This window comes from Phalacrocorax carbo, chromosome 1, assembly GCF_963921805.1.
Source record: "Phalacrocorax carbo chromosome 1, bPhaCar2.1, whole genome shotgun sequence".
In the NCBI taxonomy this organism is placed as follows: Eukaryota; Metazoa; Chordata; class Aves; order Suliformes; family Phalacrocoracidae; genus Phalacrocorax; species Phalacrocorax carbo.
This window is the reverse complement of record NC_087513.1, coordinates 153,189,133-153,209,928: the sequence shown is the minus strand read 5'-3', so window position 1 is coordinate 153,209,928 and position 20,796 is coordinate 153,189,133. Positions and strand designations below refer to the sequence as shown.

The 20,796-nt window shown below is 41.8% G+C and overlaps 1 protein-coding gene across 2 annotated transcripts in view; it reads left to right on the top strand.

Moving 5' to 3' along the window:
• The window catches only part of COL4A2 (collagen type IV alpha 2 chain), a 149,174-nt gene that overhangs the window by 113,591 nt on the left and 14,787 nt on the right, over positions 1 to 20,796 (top strand). For both annotated transcript variants that reach the window (XM_064440380.1, XM_064440388.1), the window contains exons 21-36: positions 1,999 to 2,091; positions 2,388 to 2,554; positions 4,931 to 5,003; positions 5,086 to 5,192; positions 6,365 to 6,566; positions 6,837 to 6,896; positions 7,664 to 7,726; positions 11,159 to 11,266; positions 12,700 to 12,921; positions 15,108 to 15,269; positions 15,855 to 16,025; positions 17,158 to 17,301; positions 18,541 to 18,666; positions 19,024 to 19,205; positions 20,045 to 20,108; positions 20,498 to 20,572. In XM_064440380.1, coding sequence (XP_064296450.1) covers positions 1,999 to 2,091; positions 2,388 to 2,554; positions 4,931 to 5,003; positions 5,086 to 5,192; positions 6,365 to 6,566; positions 6,837 to 6,896; positions 7,664 to 7,726; positions 11,159 to 11,266; positions 12,700 to 12,921; positions 15,108 to 15,269; positions 15,855 to 16,025; positions 17,158 to 17,301; positions 18,541 to 18,666; positions 19,024 to 19,205; positions 20,045 to 20,108; positions 20,498 to 20,572 — 2,019 coding nt within the window. The remainder of the gene's footprint in view (positions 1 to 1,998; positions 2,092 to 2,387; positions 2,555 to 4,930; positions 5,004 to 5,085; positions 5,193 to 6,364; positions 6,567 to 6,836; positions 6,897 to 7,663; positions 7,727 to 11,158; positions 11,267 to 12,699; positions 12,922 to 15,107; positions 15,270 to 15,854; positions 16,026 to 17,157; positions 17,302 to 18,540; positions 18,667 to 19,023; positions 19,206 to 20,044; positions 20,109 to 20,497; positions 20,573 to 20,796) is intronic.

Below are 20,796 nucleotides of genomic sequence, written 5' to 3'. Positions count from 1 at the left end.
AAATCACCCCAAGCACAGCTAATTCCCTTAGATACTGGATACCTTTCTCCATGGTTGTCCATTTTCCTAGGCAATATGTAACATCTTCCTTGAAGGTTTACCTTTCCTTCACTCCGGACAGGAGTCGCCTCCAGAGGCTGAGGGCTTGTGTTCCTTTTCCAATTGCTTTGTCAATGCCCCCTTCCCTAGAGAAGGATCCCAGTTGTTTGGCTTCCTTCCCCTCTAATTCCAGGCTACTGGCCCCATTATCCCAGCATCAGAGCAGCCGGGTGACAATGTGCTCACCTGAACGATGGACGAAATCTTTTCGCATGTCTCACAACTCACTCAAGGACAGGGATCAGGTAGTTTCCGTTTCTTGTACGAGTTCTTCCTCCCCCTCACCTCGTGACGGCCCTGCTTCTTCATCATTGCTTTCTAAATGAGTTGAGTTTTACTTCCAAGATTTCTTCTTGTGTATGGGGGCAACTGATACTGGCATGGTGTTGATTCTCTGACTCAGCTGCAGTGCCTGTTGTGGGGGTTTGAGCAGCCATTGTGCTTGTCCTAGGGTTTTGAGTGGCCACAGTGACTGTCGTCAGGGTTGGCGTGACCACAGTGCCTGTCACTTTGTATTTCAATGTGGAGACCTTCTCTTCCCCTTGGGAGCACTGAATACTGTTGAACGGGGCTCGGTACACGTGAGCCAGGCCCCAGCACCTTGCAGTTATCTGTGTCTCTCTGGAGTTCGCAGCATAACAACATACTTTCTCCAAATATTCAACTAGTTTTTCAGGATTCTTCACTTGTTCAGGGTTAAAGCTCCAAAACACTGGGGGTGACCACTGCCCTAGGTATTTGCCCATGCTATCCCACATGCCCTGCCACTCGTAACTATCAAGCAATAAAGGTGGAGACATCATAGAAGAAAGTTGCAAAGATACCATTCTGTATTTCCTCCATCTAAAAATCTCTCAGAGGAGGAGGTATAATTGCTAATTGCCTCAATAAGGTGGTATCCAAGGTACAGTAACAGCTCCAGCAAAAACCCCAAATATCAGATAAAGCTGAAAACCAGTGTTTGCATAACAAATGTCTTAGGCAAAACATCACTAATCAGGGCAGAACACATCAAACTAAGCAAACCAACACGAATTTTTAACACGAACTGCAAAAACAAGAACAGGGTGCTGTGACCAGCAGCTATTATTATCTCAAACCCTCTGAGCCCCACATTGGGCACCAAAAGAGACTGTCGTGGTTTAGCTGGCAGCTCAGCCCCACACAGCCGCTCGCTCACTCCCCCACCGGTGGGATGGGGGAGAGAATCAGAAGGGTAAAGCCCATGGGTTGAGATGAGAACAGTTTAATAATTAAAATAAAGCAATAACAACAACAACAATAATGCAATGGAAAGGAAAACAATGAGAGAAGTGTCAAACCTGAGGGTGAGGGAATGAACAACCCAAACAAACCACAAGTAACACAGCCAACCCCAACACCACCAGCCCCTGAGCCGCAACCACCCCCCCACCCCCCCCAACTGCCCCAGTTAATATACTGGTCATGGCATCACATGGTATGGAATGAACATCCCATGAGCCAGTTGGGGTCAGCTGTCTTGGCTGTGGCCCCTCCCCTCTCGGCCTCTTGCCCACGTGGCAGAGCATGGGAAGCTGGAAAGGTCCCTGACTGCTACAGGTGCTACACTGATGAGAATTAACTCTTTCTCAGCCAAAACCAGCATAGGAGCAAAGGAATTCAGGGTGAGGGAGAGCAAAGAACAGCAAGGATCATCTGCCACAGCAGATGGAAGTTACTGAGAATAGGTGTGGGAAGCTGTGACAAGGAGAGGAAGAGAGCAGGGGGTAGACAACAATAGGCTGGGTTAGACACTAGATGTCATTAGGGGAAACAGAAAAGGGCAGATGCAGAGCAGCTCAAAGGAATAGGGAAGAAAGAGAAGAAAAGTAAATCTAGAGTAGACTAATTTATGTTTTTATTTCATTAAACTTCTAGGTTCTCTCTTTGGGTTAAAAGGACAGGAGGGGACACCAGGTAGACTTGGCATACAAGGTTTCCCTGGGCCAAGAGGACAAAAAGGACCTAAAGGTAGGTTATAACAGATAACTCAGTAGATGATCTGCTGTTATGCGTTGTGTAAAGCTTTTTATTTTATTCAGTCTCCATTTATTGAACTATGACATGCTTGGAGACCAAAGAATTTGATCTGGGGCTAACACAACAAGGGAACATTGTGTTAGCTTCTTGTAAGAAAAAAAAAAAAGTACTTTTCTCAAGTATTTGAGAAACTACTCAAGTATTCTCAAGTCTATATATAAAATGGATACAGCTGAATGTCTATTTGTTGTGACAGAGCATTCTTCTTTTCCCAATCCTTTCCTTAGGCGAAGAAGGGGATTGCAGTAAATGCCTTGTGGGTGATGAAATCAGAAGGGGCTCTACTGGCCCCCCTGGCCCTCCTGGCTTTCCAGGAGCCCCTGGCCAGCCTGGGAGGAAAGGAGAACCTGGTGATCAAGGACCACATGGTATTCCTGGCTACTCTGGAGCAAAAGTGAGATACTTGGTTTTTTATTGCATAGTTTTATATACCCACTAGAAAAAAGAAAAAAAAACCCCAAACTATTCTCCATGGAAAAATGATGAAAAGTACAATTTCTAGGAAAAGATTTCTTCACTGCAAGAGTGGTCAGGCATTGGAAGAGGCTGCCCAAAGAGGTGGTAGAGTCACCATCCCTGGAGGTGTTCAGAAAACATATAGACGTGGCACTTCAGGGCATGGTTCAGGACACATGGTGGTGTTGGGTTGATGGTTGGACTTGGTCCTAGGCTGGTCTTTTCCAACCTTAATGATTCTACTATTTTCTTTTATGATGGTTTCTTTCTTTGTTTCTGTACCACTTCAATAGCTTTCAGATTGATATCTACAAAACACTGAAAGCCAAAAATTGCTAGGATGGAGGTGAAAACAGGATATTTTGGGAAGAGTGAAAGATTGCTACATAATCCAAAGTCTACTTTCCATTTAAACAAAGCTGTTTCAGCAGAACCCTTTCAAGCAGCTGTAGTACTGAGTATGATCTGACCTTCTAGAAGGGTAACAATTCCAGTAATAACTTAAGGTTGATGCTAATAAGATGCATATGCCAAACTGATGAAATGTAAGGTCCTTTTTTACAATACATTAAGTCTTCCTAAAAAACACCATTCAATAACACTGAGAAAAGGGTTTTGCTTGTAATTGCTTACTTGTTAGTTACACTTAAAGGTGCTGTACTATGGGGTATGCTAACTGCATCATGGTTCCCTACAGTCAGAACTGACTTCAGGAAGTCATCTCTCTCAAGATTTTAGAATAAAATTTTTGTAAAGCTGACCCAAAACTGATTTTGTTTATGCAAAGATGTCAGAACAAACATAATGTTTTCAGTTAGTGCTTTAGGCTTTTCTGAACATTGAAAAAACAAACTGACTCACAACTACCTTAAGTTTGGGATTTTTTAGAATTAAAATAAAATAAAGTTTTACTTGATTGTGGCTGTCAAAAAAAAGCAGAAAAAAAAGATATTTTTTAACTGAAAATTCAAAATACTTTAATGAAAATTTCTGCTTTCCAGAAGTAATTAAAAAAAAGAAAAAAGCAACGTGCAAAAGAAACATCTTTACTGTGGTGTATAGATGTGGCTTCACTGACCATTAAAATACAGTTTGAAAATATGGCCTGGGTAAAGCAGGATCCATGTACTTAAATCTGATCTTCCCCTTTAGACTTACAGAAGTGTGAACCTGTATTGTTGAGATGACCTGCAGCTGAGATACAGTTTTCACACATGTTTTTCACCCAAGAAAATCTTGGAGATTTTCAGTGATGCAAAAGATGCCCTTTTAAATAATATATGGCACAGGAGTATTTTAAAAAATAAATACATCAGTATCTGCCCTGGAATTCAGTAAGAGGAGGCTAGGGAAAACCTAACATGCGTGGTTTATATTTTAGTGATCATGAATATAATTATTCAGAACTAAAGCTAACTGGCATAAAATAGTCAATGGTAAATGAGTCTGGGCCTTGGCACCTAGCATGGGTTTGGTCCCATGATTGAAAGGCTCTTGGTCAGAAGCTAGCAATACCATTTTCAGGTGGATTGTTCAGGAGGAGGATTCAGCATTATGCCAAGGGATCAGGAATGCCAGAGACTGGTCTTCGGCTTCACTACAGTTTGCCTTTGCGAGAGAGGAAATCTCCCTCCTTGGAGATTTTCAAAGCTTGTCTAGGCAAGGCCCCGAGCAGCCTGATCTAGATCCAAGTGCTGGGTTGGACGGGGACCACCGGCTCTCCCTTCTAATCAAAACCTTTCCCGCAGGTCTGTGGTTTGGGCAGGTCATTTAGTCACTCTGTGCCCAAGTTCTTGTCTCTGGTAAATGAAGACAATGCTACTCTTAAGCCCCACAGCGGTGTTGTGAGTCACAATCCACTGCCAGTTATAAGGCTCTCCTCTTTTGTAGTGGTGGGCAGGAGGAATTGTGGGTCAGTATAACCCTGAGTTTTGTTTCCATAGTGCCAGAGCTACAGCATCTTCTGTAGTGGCTAACCCTGAGTAATTTACCATGTATTCTCCAATGACGTTCTGCAGCTGCGGTCATCCAAAGGACTTCAGCTCATTGAAGGACACAGCTCTCCCACTGCCATCCCCATGCAGAAGCTCCCCTACCATGCCACATAGACCTTGGTCCTAGTTAGAGCATATTAATAAAGAATTGGGCACAAGAATAGGATTACTGAAGAGGAAATCATTCACAGAAAGTAACATGAAAGCAGTAAAATTTAAGGAGACACTTTTTTAAGCAGGGCAGTGGAAATGCAAATCTTGATACTTATTTCTTAAGTGGTTCTGTTTCTTTTTTTTATTTTCAATATATGTAACACCAGGGATTTCCAGGTCAAGATGGGTCTCCTGGACCGAAAGGAGAAAAGGGAGATTCTTTCCACATAACAACTAAAGGTAGAGTAAAAATTCATACCACGTGTATTTTGCTATATACCTTTAATGAGAGGTTGGTCTCACAATGAAAGGTCTTCTTTAGGCACCAAAGGAATCCGAGGAGATCCCGGGCTGCCTGGTATCAGAGGTGAAGATGGTTTCCCAGGCAGAGATGGATTAGACGGTTTACCAGGACAGCCTGGCCTTCCAGTAAGTAGCAAATACAGCTAAATCAATCCCACCATACTCAATTACTAATGCATTTAATTCTGAGGGGTTGTGATCATGAGGCTATCCTCTTACAGGTAATGATGCCCAACTGGACTGGCTTTGCTGGTTATTGATATATTAAACATCAGGTTTACTCCAGGGTTTTTAGAACAATCTTTCACTTTTATTTAAACAACTAAGTAGTAGTGTATAACCCACTTAGGCCAGCCTGTTATTACTGGTTACTACTGGTTTGTGATAATTAGTGGTTTATTAGTGCCTCCTTCTAGCATTGTCTAAAATTCTGTGTAACTGAACTTCAACAGTATTGTTACATCTGAGTTAAAGAAAAGCAAAATTTGCTACAATTTTATGTCCTCAAAATGTAGGTAGTGTCATCGCACATATGCTTGATAGCACCTCACCTAACTAACTCCATCCATGTAGAAGTTAGACATGTAGTCTTAGTTTGTTTTCTAAGCACCTTCTGTAGGAAAAGCAAAAGTTAAATACCTTGCAAAGGGAATTCATCTTACCCATCTAAATGCTGTTTTGGACCACTGGGATGCTCTTACATCATATTTGAAGATGGACCAGAGCCATATTGTCCAAACTGGACCATGGTGCTTTTTACTACCAGTAAAGATGGTACTTTATATTACTTCTGAAGGTGGAAGCATTTTCTAGTGATGTTTGTAAGATGTTGACTCAATAGTGTAGGTATATTACTAGAGGAATAAACAAAGAAAAAAGAAAAAAATACGCTCATTTGGGCACAGTTTTATGTCAGCTTCTCTCAAGGTCTCAGAAGTAAATGCCATACCAGGATATCTCAAGCAATGCATGTGGTTTCCCCAAAACCCACTTGCAGCTTTTCAGAAACGGCACTGGTCTCCACAGCAGTGATTCATATTGCCCAAGTGCCATTCATGGGCCAGTATTTTTAGGGGAATGCTCCCTCTAAGAGTGCTTCTCTTGTGCCTTTTCTGCCATGGCGTCTAAATTAAAGTCAGATTATTTCTTTTGTTTGCAATGTTGATTTAAAAAGCTGGGATGCAACACGTGAGGAGTTACTGCCTATAAGATGTTATTCATGAGAGTAGTTCAACTGTTTGAGTTTTGTTTGTTTCTCAGCAAAGTCAGGAGTGACGAGCTCCATTCACTTCCCACAGGGTGATGGTATCAGAGGTCTGCCTGGCGATCCTGGTTATCCAGGTGAATTAGGCCCAAAAGGCTTTCCAGGAGAACCAGGCCCACCAGGTGAAGGATTTAGTGGTCCAAAAGGGTACCGGGGTCTTCCAGGTGACCGTGGACAAGATGGAAGCCCAGGACCTCCAGGTCTGCCTGGTCTGCCAGGAGATCCTGGCCAGCTAGGTAAGAGACATCACTCTGTCTTACATCAAAGCTATGGGAGATCATTACTGAATTGTGTGCAGCAACTGTACAGCACGCTGTTGAAAAGGTAGCATTTGGTGAGGGGTTATGTGGGGTACGTTACAGCCAATAGTTTCTGTTTTATGTATGAATAATACATAAGAGAATACATTATCTAGTGTTGTAAAGGACTTTTTGGTTAGAATCGAGAGCGTTTTATAATTTTTCTCTTTTAAATAATAACTGTCTTTTCCTGTTCTTTGCTCATAGACTGTGGGCAGGTCATTGAAGACTTTTCTAGAGGAGATGGAACGGAGCCAAACTGGTCGGGTACTGTACATACAAATGGCTTGAATTTATTTTAATAATCAGTCTTATGCTGCTCCTATGGCTTGATACTTTTTTTCTGATGACTGCTTTGGATGCTGTTGATTGAAAACTATTTGAACTTCAGGTCACAAATAACCATGCGTATACTGTACATAGCCCTAAAGTAATTTATTCAAATTGAACATATTCTAAAATTGTTGCAGTTTTAGCTCTGCAATTCAGAAATTATTTACTTCATTGCTCCTGCATGTTTATTGTGACAAAATAATGATTAGCATGCAATTTATAACAACAGTCCCAGAAATTAGGTGCCCAAGAAAATTTAAGCAACTTTTTTTAAAGAACATTGAAGATTTTCAGTGCAATTGGGCATATAAACCAAAAAACCCTTCATTTGTACCAAAAGTTGACTTCATTGCTTCAGGGGTATAAATTGCCCACAGGGAAACAAAGTCTCTCTCTTATTCTGAAAAATATAGTCATCCATGAGGTTGGACTACCCTTCCTGTGCTGGTCTAACTGGAGTAGCCACCATAGCCCCTGTAAAATAGGTAGAAGAGCAGGGTGGAGCTCAGCTTGAGTGCTTCTGCAAAAACACCACCCATGACCAATATTTTTATTATATGAAGAATGAAACTTTTTTTAAAATTAGGGTTTTTCTTGTTAATTTCATTCAGCTGCTTTAATGTTGTCTCAACTGCAGGTGCAGAGCTGATGAGAGGCAGCATATGAGCATGTATGGTGCGACTAACCCTCTTTGTTTGCAGGTGCGGGCTGTGTGAGGCCACCAAAGGGATCCCAAGGCAAACCAGGACTGCCAGGAGCCACAGGTAATATTTTGCCTTCACCTTTGTTTCTCACATATACTACATTTTGAGGGAGACCTTGCCAGACCAATTAAAGTTGAGCCTTAGCAGGCAGTGAGTTCTAGAAATGACAATGGAGGACAGCATTAACTTGAAGCCAGCAGAGAGATCTAAACAGCGTGCAGCCCAGGTGGCTGCACCGTTCCTGAGCTAGTTCTGCCTTTGCTAACGAGTGTCAGCCATGAAACAGAAGACAGAAAGGACAGCCCATTTGCTATTCTCCACGTGCAAGTAAGTGAGAGTATACAGAGAGTCTACAAATTTATTGGTAGGCAGTATACTGAGGTGTCTTAGAGCTGACTGGACACCTCACAAAGAAAATCCTGTCCTCTGAGAGCAGGGTGATAAAAGGTTGCAATGGAGGACTGTGGCAGGTCCTTCTTACTATTCCTCCTTGTGTGATATACAGAGCATCTTCAGCAAGTGTGAGCCTAAAGTCTTTAACACAGCTTGGTGTAACGGGCCAGGTTGTCTGACGCAACGCAGTTGTGCTGTCTGTGGCCACACAGGCCTTCCTCACAGAGCTGGTCCACCCTAGCACAGAGAGGCCATCTGGTGATCCTGGGCCTTCCCAGCACAGAGGGTTCCCCACCTCTTTCCAAAAGGAAGAGGAAGAGGAAGTGGGTACAAGGGTATGAAGGACTGTGTGAGATGGAATTGAGAGAAGCACGGACAAGGTGTGCTGAGTGGTCATAAGAACTGACCTTCAAGAAAGAACCTCTAATCAGCACTGGTAGTTCCTATAAGCTTATGTACTTGCAGCCTAAGCAATAAAGCTGTTTTTCAGTAAATCCTTCTCATCACCAACTGGTAAAGGTACTGACAAAAAACATAACTGGGTCCTTCTGAGTTTGGGAAGTGAAAAATTCTTGATGGACTTTCACCAAGGTCAGAGATCTGGACTATAAATTTTAAGGTCAAGCTTTTATTTTTTTCCCCAGCACAAGGTTTATTATGCACAGATTGATGGATTGATTTATCACAGACTAATGGATCTTAAAAGGGAACATTTTATCTTTGCCGAAAGAAGATGTATATCTCTGACCTATGTTTCCTTAGTCCTAATGCCTTAGTTTGTTGTTAGGATAAATGCTTCTGAAGGTTATTTTCTTTGCCATCTTTGCAATTTTTTTCTGAGTATTGAGATATTTTTTTTTTCATTCATATGAGCTCGAAGGTTTTTCTTTCAGCAGCTGCAGTCAGATTTAAGTCCTAGCTGTAAGACTTCTGTAACACAAGTGACACTATTTTCGTGTGTTTTGTCTTTTGTACTCTTGGTTAGCTCTATAACAGTTCTTTCTCTGTCTTTGTTAGCTTATATGTTTTAGTACTTTTAAGATTTGTTTTGCATCCCTTCCCTCCAAAAACTGGAAAAGGCCCCATGCAGAGCCCAGTGCAGAGCTGTTTGTAGCCACCTTTCAACTTGAGGCAGTTTACTACTTTTCACAGCTTCTTGTTGCCATAGCTGTGTCAATAAAGTTTTCTGGAGCATCATTCCTACCCACATTCTCTGGACTGACACAAAAGCACCAACACGTCCTTTACACTGTTTTCATTGTCTGCTTAGAGTGATGTGGTTTTGTCCACAAGGTTTCAGCCAGGATGGTGCTCTGCTGTAGACAATCAAGTCTCCCAGTGTCCTAGGTGCTGTTGGCACCCAGTATATCAAACAAGGAGTCATCTTTATAGTCTCACACCCTCATGTCCTTGTGTTCCTTTGAAATCCCTGGCAACATACACAGCCCACCTTAAGTTACATCCTGGTTATTCAGTAGTCTCAAGACCTATGTGGTTATTATTGAATAAAATGTTTAAGTTGTTTTCTGTTTCAAACGTACATCCAAAGCACTTGTAAACTAAACATTGGTCTAAACTGAAACCTTTTTCTTCCTACTGTTTGGCACAACATGTTAACACCAGCTAACATTGCATAATGAGTTACTGAAATATGTGGTAAGCAGTGGTTGCATCCTCCATCTGCCACCTTCTTTCTCTAACATAGCTTCTTAATTAGTGCAATACTGAACAGAATGAGTGAAAGTCAGTTATTACAGATGGGATACAAGATCAAGATGCACATAAGATTTTTTCATTGAGACCTGAAAGTCTAGGTTTTTTTCCTTTTAATTGCTTTCTGAGAAGTTATTGTTTATACAAGGGAGAGAACAATAGTCCTGTACTGGGAAAATGGTATTCACGCTGCATTGGGTGTTTACATGCACCTTATTTGTGGTCTTTTTAAAGGTTTCTTTCCCCTTCACAAAAAACAAACAAACAAACAAACAAACAGCTAAAACTGCAAAAAATCATAGTTAAATAATGGAAATTCAGAAAACTAAAGTGGAAAAAAGCATCAAAATTCAAGCGATATTTTCCTTGGTTGTCATAGTTAGAGGTAGAGAGAAACTTGCTTTCAGTGTAATAAATAAATTAGTTCTAATTTATGGTGATGATAAGCAACAACACTTAAAAAGTTAAAGCATGTTGTTGACCTTGAAGCCTGAGCTGGGAACTCAAAGAGTTCAAGGAGCTGGGGCGGGTAGGGAAACAAAGCATTCCACAGGAATTATTTTCAAAGAAATCTTGATCTTGGAATACAATGAATTGATGAGACTCATGTAATAAAACTAATGTAATTTTATAAACTTAACAAAAGAATCCTACAAAATGCTTGCAGGTTGTGAGATGTTAAGAAACAGTAATATTTGCCCTTACCCAAATGTCAAATACTACATCACAAGGAAGTGAGGTCTCATTTTACCTGTTAGCAGAAACCTCAGTATGAACATGGGTTCAATGCCGGAGGAACACTTTTTCAGGGCACAGCCCTTCTTTTACTACCAAAGCTATAGACCTGTACTGTTACAAATATATTCAGTAGAGTAGTCAATTTGTATTCAGTTTCTAGGATGATTAGATCTAACGTTTAGCCTTAGATTTCTGTTTCATGATTATCTAAAACAGTCTGATCTTGTTCTGTGATCAGTTTAGCAGGGAGGGGAAAAATTTGTTCCTCCTACAGCATCTCATCTGTGCCGGTTTCTGCTGAGCGTTCTTCTTTGGCATTGTCTTTTGACCTTAAGCTAAAAGCCGTAATTTACAAAACGTTAAAAGTCTCCAAAAGTCTGTGAGACTAGTAGCCTTCATATCATTAGTCTTTAAGTCAGATTAATCCATGTTTGTAAGAGCATTTAGCCTAGATTTTTGGTCCATGTCTTGAGATCTTGAATACTACTAAAAAGCTACAGTATAGTCCCATTAAATTTTAAAAAAAGTGTTTCATCTTTGCATCCGGAAACGCATCACGATTATATTTACCACTACCTTTTCTTACATTCTGTGCACATTTCTGTTTTGTTTGTTCAAACCACACTTTGTTACTTTTATGTAATTTAGGTGCAAAAGGTGCAAGAGGATTTCCAGGTGATCCAGGTCCAATGGGATACCCAGGGCTAAATGGTACACAAGGCGACCCAGGTCGGGAAGGATTCACAGGTCCTCCAGGTATGTTGAAGTAATTAGTTGTTCTTTATATACTTTTGACCTCTTTACTGCAGTCACTGAAACATAAAAACTTGATTCCAGATACATTTTTTCTTATATTCCATTCCACGTCCAAACACTAAACCATTATACAAAACTGCTACTTTTCAAATCTAAAAGGATTTCCTGCTACTTTTGCAATGATGAGAAGTAACAGATACCAACCTTTTAGAATCTGCTTTATAGTGCAAAATTATAAATATGACAGTAAAAATTCATGAAGCTCACATAGAAATAAAGAAATCCAGTAACGAGATATTTCAGATTCCAAATGGAATATACTCAGAATGATGATGCAGAAAGGAAGAAAATACTGGTATTAGTATTTTTATGTCACTCTTTCCATCATTAGTGTAAACTATACTGGACATATCAAAGGCAGAGTACTAACTACTCACCTTGCCCATAGGCAGCTGTGTTTCAAAACAGTGTTTGCAAGCGTTCAGTGCCTGTTGTATTTTATGCTAGTCTGTAATAGGTACACATTAAATCCCGGGGCTTCTGTATCTTTGCAGAGGTTCCAGGATGTCCAAGACACATCAATTAATTGCATCGTAGGGCAGAACCATGGTCCTGTATTTCCCCTGCTAAGCTCTGCAGAGCGCTGTATGTGCTAAATTAGGGCTCCCATACTGTATAGCTCCCAGGCCACAGGGTGGTCAGCACTCAGACCAATTTACCGCAGTCTTCCATACTGTCTTTCACCAGCGCTTGGACTTACCTTCCAGTCCAAGTCCAGTTTCCCAGCCTACAAGAAGCCTTTCCCCAGTCATTTGTGGTAATGGGGGCTTGTGCTCTCCCAGCATTCACCTACAGGGTGGAGTACAGGCATGGTGGCGCTTGTTCATCAAGAGCCTGAAGCGATTGGCGTTGGCCCCTTGAGATGGGTGGGGAACAGCAACAGCAATGACCCATCTGGGCAACTCCCCCAGGTCTTTCCAGTTTACTAATACGCGTTCACTCATTTATTTTTTTCAAATTTGACTCACTGAAATGTCTTAACCGCTGCTGCATATCAAACCAGGTTTTTGTGTACAGGAATTGGGTTTTTTGCCCTTACAGAATAAGATGTTTATAAAACACTGCAATAGCCGTGTCAAAGTAGTTGTACAGAAGTAACTGTGCTTGGAGCTGTGGATCTTTTATCAGCCAGGCACTAGGTATCCTGAGGGGTCACTTGTAAGTTCTGCCAATTTCCACATTTGGTCAAATGTTCTTATAAATGCTGTGTTGCTTAAAAACATCTATATAACACTTTGTTTGTTTCTACAGGTTTCTGATAAGAACTAAAGGAAATTACAGTAATATAAAAGGTGTTATGATGATGTATCTAGCATTTGAACTCCGGTATTTGTAGTGAACCCCGTGATGCCTAGTCCCTGTTCTATTTATAGGTTTTACTGGGCCTAGAGGAGACAGGGGCCCGAACGGTCTACCTGGACTGCAGGGACACCCAGGCCTTACAGGAAAATCCGGTGCTCCAGGAGCAGCAGGACCGAAGGGCTTTCCTGGTGAAGTTTTAGAAGCAGTACCAGGTTCCCCGGGGGATGTCGGGCTCCCTGGCTTCCCGGGGTTGAAAGGCATGCCAGGAGATCAAGGACTACCAGGAATTAGAGGTAACAGCTACTTCAAATAAAGAAATGTTTGAGTAAGAGTGTGATATAAAGGTAGCCAAATTATAGAGATGTGAGAGTAGTAAGAGACCATGTTAGGATACTGGAGGTACTGATGACCCCAGCATCAAATCCCAGTGCCTGATGACCTCCCATCACTTCCCCATCTACCTCAACTGTTACCATATGTCTGGCTCATCAAACACCCACTGGAGATCAATTGCTTATGACCAGCGCTCCTTCACATTGCACTACATGAAATCAGCTACAATAGGATACCAGAGAACCAGATTTTGCCCATCTTCATTGTGTTCGGATGTACTGTTAATATTACCCACTGTAGTTAAGGGAATGGTGATGTGGTTATTATCCTGACTTTTCACTTACATACTGCATAATACTGAGGTTGTTTCCCATGCCAGATGATGTTTGGCTATTACATGGCTTTGTAGAACAGCACATTGCACTAGTGCAGAATTTGTAAATTTTAACTAGGAGGACACAGTGTTTAGTAAATGTTAATAAGCCATTTTACCTGGTCAGTCTTTGGGCACTCAGAACAAAAAAAAAGATAACATTATATACTTCTGAATAACTTCAGGGTGTTCATTTTATTTCATTATTTCACAGAGCTTAAAAAACATGCTAAACTCCCTATAGAAAACAGAGAAAACCACAGTATCTCTGCAAAATCTGACTCCGTCCCTCAGTTCTCTTTCAAAAGCAGGTGTGGGAATTAAGCACGCCCTGCTACACAGTTTCAACAGCATTTGGACACATAGTTAAATTTAGGACTACTGATTACCTCCTTGCCCTTTGTGGAAGTGAGAAAGGAGTAGTAATTATTTGACGAGCTCAAGGCAAGGAGGTATAACACAGGAACCTGTTTTGGAGATTCTTCTCATGATTTTCAATACAAATGAAAAAAAGAAAAGATGAGCATCATCTTTCGCAAGTTATTTGAAGTGAGGAGAGCTGTTTTCACCTTCAGTAGAGCCCCAGAGTGAAGGGAGGGGATGAAGGCAGCTCTGTGGCACATGGAAAGTTTGAGAAAAGGCAGAAAACATCACTAACACCTCTGAAAAGGGGAAGAAAATCAAGGTAAAATCTGGATTTAAAAGGGAAAACAAAATGTGCAACTTTGTGCCTTCTTTCTAAGCATTTCTGTAGAACTAAGTTTTCAGTAATAACAAAATAAGTACAGTGAAAAGAAAAAGCATTACTAGTTTGTCTGTTTTTGATTTATTTTACAGTTCTGACAGAATGGCTCCAAAAAAATCATGTGAATTTTTGTATAAGTCATATTTTTTTTACTTTTATATGAAGCAGCTAGTGATTCCTTTGTATCATCTATGCCACTTAAACTACTAGCCCCTCGGAACAGAGAGCTAAAGCCTGTATTCTGTTATTGAGAAAACTCACCCAGTGCGACCTCAGTTATAAAGCACACTTTACAGTCAAGCCAATGGACCTACACTGATGTAAAACCTGAATAAAGACAAGCAGATCCACTTGGCCTGGACTTTAAGTGCCATGTACTTTTGAGGTCTTGCACGCTGCTGCTTCAACAATCTGAAAGCAAAGCGGGCATTACCTTTTAAATCTTGACACCCCCTTTGCTCTTAGATCGTAGAGACATAAATTTTCACCCAGTGCATTAAGTCATGTAGAATCAGGGCCTTTTTGCTTAGGAATTTGTATGACTCTTATAACAATGCCTTGTAATGACCTTACTTGAAAATTTCTGACCAGTAACACAAACGAGAACCCACCATCTGCCTTAAACGTTCCCATTCCTGCCTGTCACATTTTAGAAAAGATACAGAGCATTATTTCAGTGGTTTCGTCAGCTGCTTGATTCCATTCTTACAAAGATGTATGTGATAGAGAGATCAGGAATTACAGAACTATTGCATTAAAAGTGGAAGAGACCTGCTCTTCTGGTGCCAAATTGTTTCCATTCATTTGAAAGGGCCAGTCAACCTTTCTGATGCAAGTATTGAGATCAGTACCGGTTAGGTCAATTATTTTAAAACTATTGAGCAGTCTTTTAATTTGCTTTTCCTGTTCTCGCTGAATTTTCAGGGGAAAAAGCATACTCTGAAAGACTAGTGTATATACAAAAGTGGTATGTAATAATAAGCTCTCTAGATATTTATGTTCTCTAATGGATGATTATGGTATTTTAGGAGTGGATGGTAACCCAGGTTTGCCAGGACCCAAAGGAGACCCAGGGCCACAAGGTCTCCCCGGTTTGATGGGATTGCCGGGAACACCAGGAACGCGTGGATTCCCAGGGCCACCAGGAACCCTTGGGCCAGACGGCAGGCCTGGCTCTCAAGGACCTATTGGTGAGGAAGTATTGCTGTCCTGTGGCACTCCTGCCGCTTTTCTGTGGCAGGGCAATTGTATGGCTTCCACAGTGGAAAGTTAAGCTTGGGGTTGTGGCACATGCCATGCTTTAATTCCCAGCCAGGGAAATGACAGCAATAGTGCAGACGCTGTGATTGCAAGTTGTGTTGGTATCACAGGTGGGAAGTAGGGGTGATGATGGTCCTCACTCCAGAGCTGTTGCTTTTCCTGCTGTAGCCACCTACCAAGCCAGGTCAGAGCTTGGTGGCGGACTGGGAGAGGGAAGCTACCAAATGGGAGTAGTCTTACGGAAAAGGGACCTAATTCTTAAATTAAAGAGGAGGGGAAGATCCTGTTGGGAGTGGGTGCAGAACCAAGCTGGTCGCGAGACTGGTTTGCATTGATGAGCTGCTTTGTCTCTATAATAATGTCTGCAGTTCTTTGTTGAAAAAAAATCCTAATTTTTTCCCCTCAACATGAAGCTGGTAGGATAGCAGTTTTCTCCCTCTTAAGCTACCTTGTATGAAGTCATCATGTATGTCCAAATGCTTTTTAATCTCCCTGTTCACACGTTCACTTGGCAGGTCCACCTGGTGCTAGAGGAGAAGATGGTGAGCAAGGTTTTCCTGGCCCCGTGGGCCTGAAAGGTCTGGCTGGTGACAAAGGTGAAACAGGTTACCCAGGATTACAAGGTATACCTGGCGTGAGTGGTCCCCCTGGCGTAAGGGGAATGGATGGCTTTCCAGGAGATAAAGGTGAGTTCTGGGCAGCTGCTTTGAAATAAAACAACGTTGTTTAAAGCTGTTCTGTGCTGAGATGAACAGGACACGTTCTCTGCTGGGCTACCCGTTTTGAAAACAGAAGAATTGGGGTCATATGCCTAATATATTCCAAAGTCACTGTCTCTTTTCCCCTGCATTGTGCTTGGCAAAATGCTAGCTTGTGATGTGCAGCCCTATTTAGAAGGGCAATGGCTGTTTCATTTCTCCTTTTAAAAATATACAGTATTTACTCTTTTCTCTCTCCAAAAGTCTTTTCTTTGTTCCCATCCCACTGGCTCCAGTGAAATTAAAGAGGTGCTTCCCCACAGCTTTTCTTTAAAGTTTTTGAGGCTGGCAGTTGTGCACTGAGCAATGCCAGACACAAGACCTTGATGTTGACTTTTACCAGGATACTAATCTTACATAAAGAGACGCTGAGATTCTCACTTGTTAGCCATGAAAAGACTATGTGTAATGCAAGCTCTCTGCATCACACAGGGAGTTTCCACAGGATTCAACTCCATGTGAAGCTAAGTTAAACACAAAGCAAGGGTGAATGCCTAAAAATGCATGTGGCAATTTCGTCAGTTGGAAAGGCAGGACTCTTTCTCTAGGACAACTCTGGAGTACTGATCAGCTGTCATTTGAGAGGAATGAAGATCTGTTTGTTAGCATGACCCGTGTAAAACAGCGTCCTCTTGTTTAGAAAAGGGATTTATGGGAATTTTTGGTGAGAAAGGGCCAGCCAGTCCTAGACCCACGATTTGTATCTCTACATGTAGAAGAATGGGCTGGCTAAAAAACCTTGCATGGAACTAGATACCTTTCTCTAGCTTATCTGTAGGAGGGGGTCGGACTGATCTTTCAGAAGAAAACGCTTAAGTTTTGCTCATCTCCACAACGTCTCCTCTTGGCCAGTTGAGGCACTTCAGTGTACCCCTGCTCTTCTTTACCTCTCAGAGAGCTTGGGTGCCTGATCTAGAGCTGCAGGTTGCCCTAGGCATCAAGGCACCTAAAAATAGGTACTGCTGCACTGAAGTTTTCATAGTGTTTTAGTCACTGGTTCACATTTACTTTGCAGAAATCTGAATGAGGTAACAGTTCTCTTCCTCTTCTTTCTTTAAAGGCTCAAGAGGTTCACCTGGCATTGATGGTTTCAAAGGCATGCCGGGCCTAAAGGGAAGACCAGGCATCAAGGGACTCAAAGGAGAATTTGGCCTGATCGGGGCTCAGGGCGATAAAGGAACACAGGGCACACGCGGCTTTAAAGGTATTGGCTTATGGGTGGTTCCAGTGTGTTTGCTTTTCACATCTGGAGAACTATTTTACAAGGACACAAAGACAAAGAAGACACATTTTTCACATGGTAAATTTAGCTCAGACATTCCTCCCCCTATTTCACACATGGGCCTCTAGCCGAGAGGCCTGGATTTTAGGCTCAGGGAAAGGTTACTTCTTTGTGAGTCTTTACACATTTAAGGTTGGAGACAGACATCTTGTGATTCAGCTGAACTCAGATAGTGGTACCTCTGGGCATGTACAGAACACAACAGAGCCTTCTTCCAGGAAGCATAAGGTGTTTTTGGGGAAAAGATTCAGATTTTGCTCCAGTTGCACTGTAAAAGCACTGAAATATTCAGAAAACCAGGCAATTAAGCAGTTAAAAGTCGGAAATGTATCAGTTGATATCATCATCAGTGAAACAAAAACTGTAACTGAGTCCTTTTTGCTTTATATACAATTATCTTTAAATCCACACTTTATCACAAGGCTAGAATGTTCTTTCTAGGGACCCTGAGACAGGTACTTCAGAAAAACCAGTCTGCAGTACAAAGATAGCAAAGCAGTGCTCCCAGTAAATCAGGGGAGGTCTGAGCAAATGGAAGGTGTGAAAACAGCCCTGCAAAGAAAAGTGCAAATATACATCTTGGTGAAGAAGTATCAGACAGTGCATGATCATAGGAGGCAAGTCTGGGTGGCTGGCCTGTCTCTGCATCCCACAAAGAACTAAAAGCAGTCATACAGTCTATTTAGGTCCTTTCTTTGGGATATTATTTACTGATGTCACCAATAGACTTCAAATGCAGAAAAGGAACAGAATAACTGGTAACATTTTCTTTCGCCCAAGGGTTTTTGACTCTCAGTTTTGCTTTCACTGGAACTAAGCTACTTCTCTGTGCTTGTGCTTTCTCCGGTGCTTTTTGTTTTATAAACACGATACCTAACTGATCTGCGGAGAGGTAAATTATCTATCACAGAGGAGCCTAGGTCCAGCTCCCCACGACTGTATGTACAAAAGTTTAATTCAGTTTTCATGTTTTCTTATGCTTGACTGTAATGCTGACACATTATAGTGACACCAGTAACTTTTTATGCAAGTGGATTTTCCATAGCTTGTGCAAGATTTTCTATTAATCCCTTCTTGCTAAATTCACTCTTCTGTTCGCTTTTTCCAACACAGTGCTGCTGACTAGCTTTTTGTTACATGGTCAGTTTTTTTACCCTTTAGGTGACCGTGGGGATCAAGGGCCCCCAGGAGAACCCCCAAAGATCAAGCCCAGCCTGATGTTGGAAGTTAAAGGTGAAAAAGGAGATGTCGGAGAAAGGGGCACGAAGGGATTCTTTGGCGTAAAAGGTCAGTGGTCACAGCAAACCAAAGCAAGCACATTCAGGACTATTGATCAGTGTCTTTTCCGAGTTACCATATTAAATATTCCCCACTCATCGTACCACTGCGCTGCAGCCCCTCCAGCAAAGTCTCTGACAGCAAAAACTGAGCTCCTGGCTGTGTTTCACAGAGGCACCCCCGAGGAAAGCTTTGTAGGGTTATGTCATGTCGCTTGTGTGTGCTGCTTTTTTGTACCGGTGCACCATGGTGCCATGTTTCAAGACGGCCACTAACCGGAAAACTTACACAGAAGCAACTGCGTGTCAGCCTTCTCAGCTTTAGTAGTTCTAAGCCTTCTTTATTTTCCTTCTTCCCTGCCTGCAGGTAGCAAGGGAATGCCAGGCATTCCTGGAAAGACAGGAACTCCAGGGTCCCCTGGACATCCCAGCTATGTGGCCGGTGTGAAAGGGGACATTGGCGCGAAAGGGCTGACAGGTCTGAAAGGGTACCCTGGTCCAGCCGGCTCTCCTGGCATCAGAGGCTTCCCTGGCAGCACAGGCGGCAGGGTGAGTTCATGTCCATGAGGGAATAAGAGTGTCCTTGTGCTGGCCTTCAGCTTCTCTAGGGATTGGTGTTCACCCCTTGAAATTGTGCTGAACAGCTACAGTGCAAAGATAAAAATGCAATAAAAATTGAATAAACAGATCAAATAATTTTGCTTGATCCCTCAAACATTCATTAAGCAGAGTCCTTTCTTTTCTCATTGGGAGACATCCAAATTTCATGTGCCAGCTTTTTTTGCCAATGAGGATCCAGGCATTTCCTTCTACCTCCTTGGTCCTGTTGCCATAGTGTTGGTAAAAATTATTCTCAGCACTGGGCTTACTCTTCCCCTTCTCCCAGGACTGATGGTAGCGCTGCCAAAAATTACACACTGTCACTCATCTAACAGTAGAAGAGTCTAAGAATCTCGGCTCCTGAGGGTAATTTTCTGTGATTCACTTTGGCTGCCAAATAAGTTACACTCAAAGAAATAAAATCATACAAGTAGACTTACAGACACCATTTATTTAAGAGAGCCAAGAACTACGGTGCTTTTTCAGGTAGCTTTGCCCTTAGATTTCAGTAGGACTTCTTCCTGTCCAAGGACTGCAGGACTTACTACCATATATGTGTAATAGGATGTTCTCAATTTCAAATTTAAGTCTTTGCAAACATAACTTAGTTTGTACTGGTTTCGTTTAACTGACTTCAACCAAATGACTCTATAAATTATAAACTGCCACAGAAATTCAAAAATGGTGAATTTCGTAGCATCTTTTCAGTATCTCCAAACTGTGCTGCTTGGAAGGTTGACTAAATCCTCATCCTCATTAACTGATATCTGTTTTCAATCACATGATAGGGAGAAAAGGGTATTCCAGGAATTTCAGGCCATTTTGGTACTCCTGGCTCACATGGTGAAACAGGTGAGTTTGTTCATTATCTGAGCACTCTTTGTATTCGTCCCCATCAAATGTTCAATATTAAGTTTTGAAAAGTCTTAGAGGGTCTTCAGTCTTAAAGAGTCTTTGTACAATCTTACAGAATGATATTGTAGACATAGGAGGCTGTGAAAAGGTTAATACTTTTAATTTCATGCAACACATACTGTCCATGGATAAATCCATTCATGGCAGGGAGGGCAGCTGTCCTAGAGACTTTGTTTTTTTCTTTCTTTAACTTATTCTTCTTTTATTCTAGGAAGATAATAGAGTTACTAAATGTTGCCTCGGAAGTTGCAATTCCTTTGAAACAACAGGAAATACTGTTTAAATTAAAGCCTTACCACTCATGTGTTCATTTTTGCTTTAAATAGGCGAGCAGGGTGAAACTATAGACTTACCGGGAATGCCAGGCCTTAAAGGGGAAGTTGGTGTGCCAGGCTTAACAGGTATTAATTTCACAATTGTTCTGGATGTATTACTTTTCATATACTGAAGCCCACAGAGGGAGAGAGCGGGAGCTTACCATGGGCTTTTGACGGCTGTTGAGCCTGTGCTCTCATGACAGCTCCTGAAGAGGTTCGGTTTTGTTTTATTGAAACAAATATGTGCTACGTTCATCTCTCAAACTGAAAGTACAGTCATAGCAGTAAACATCAAGCACATGCAGCTG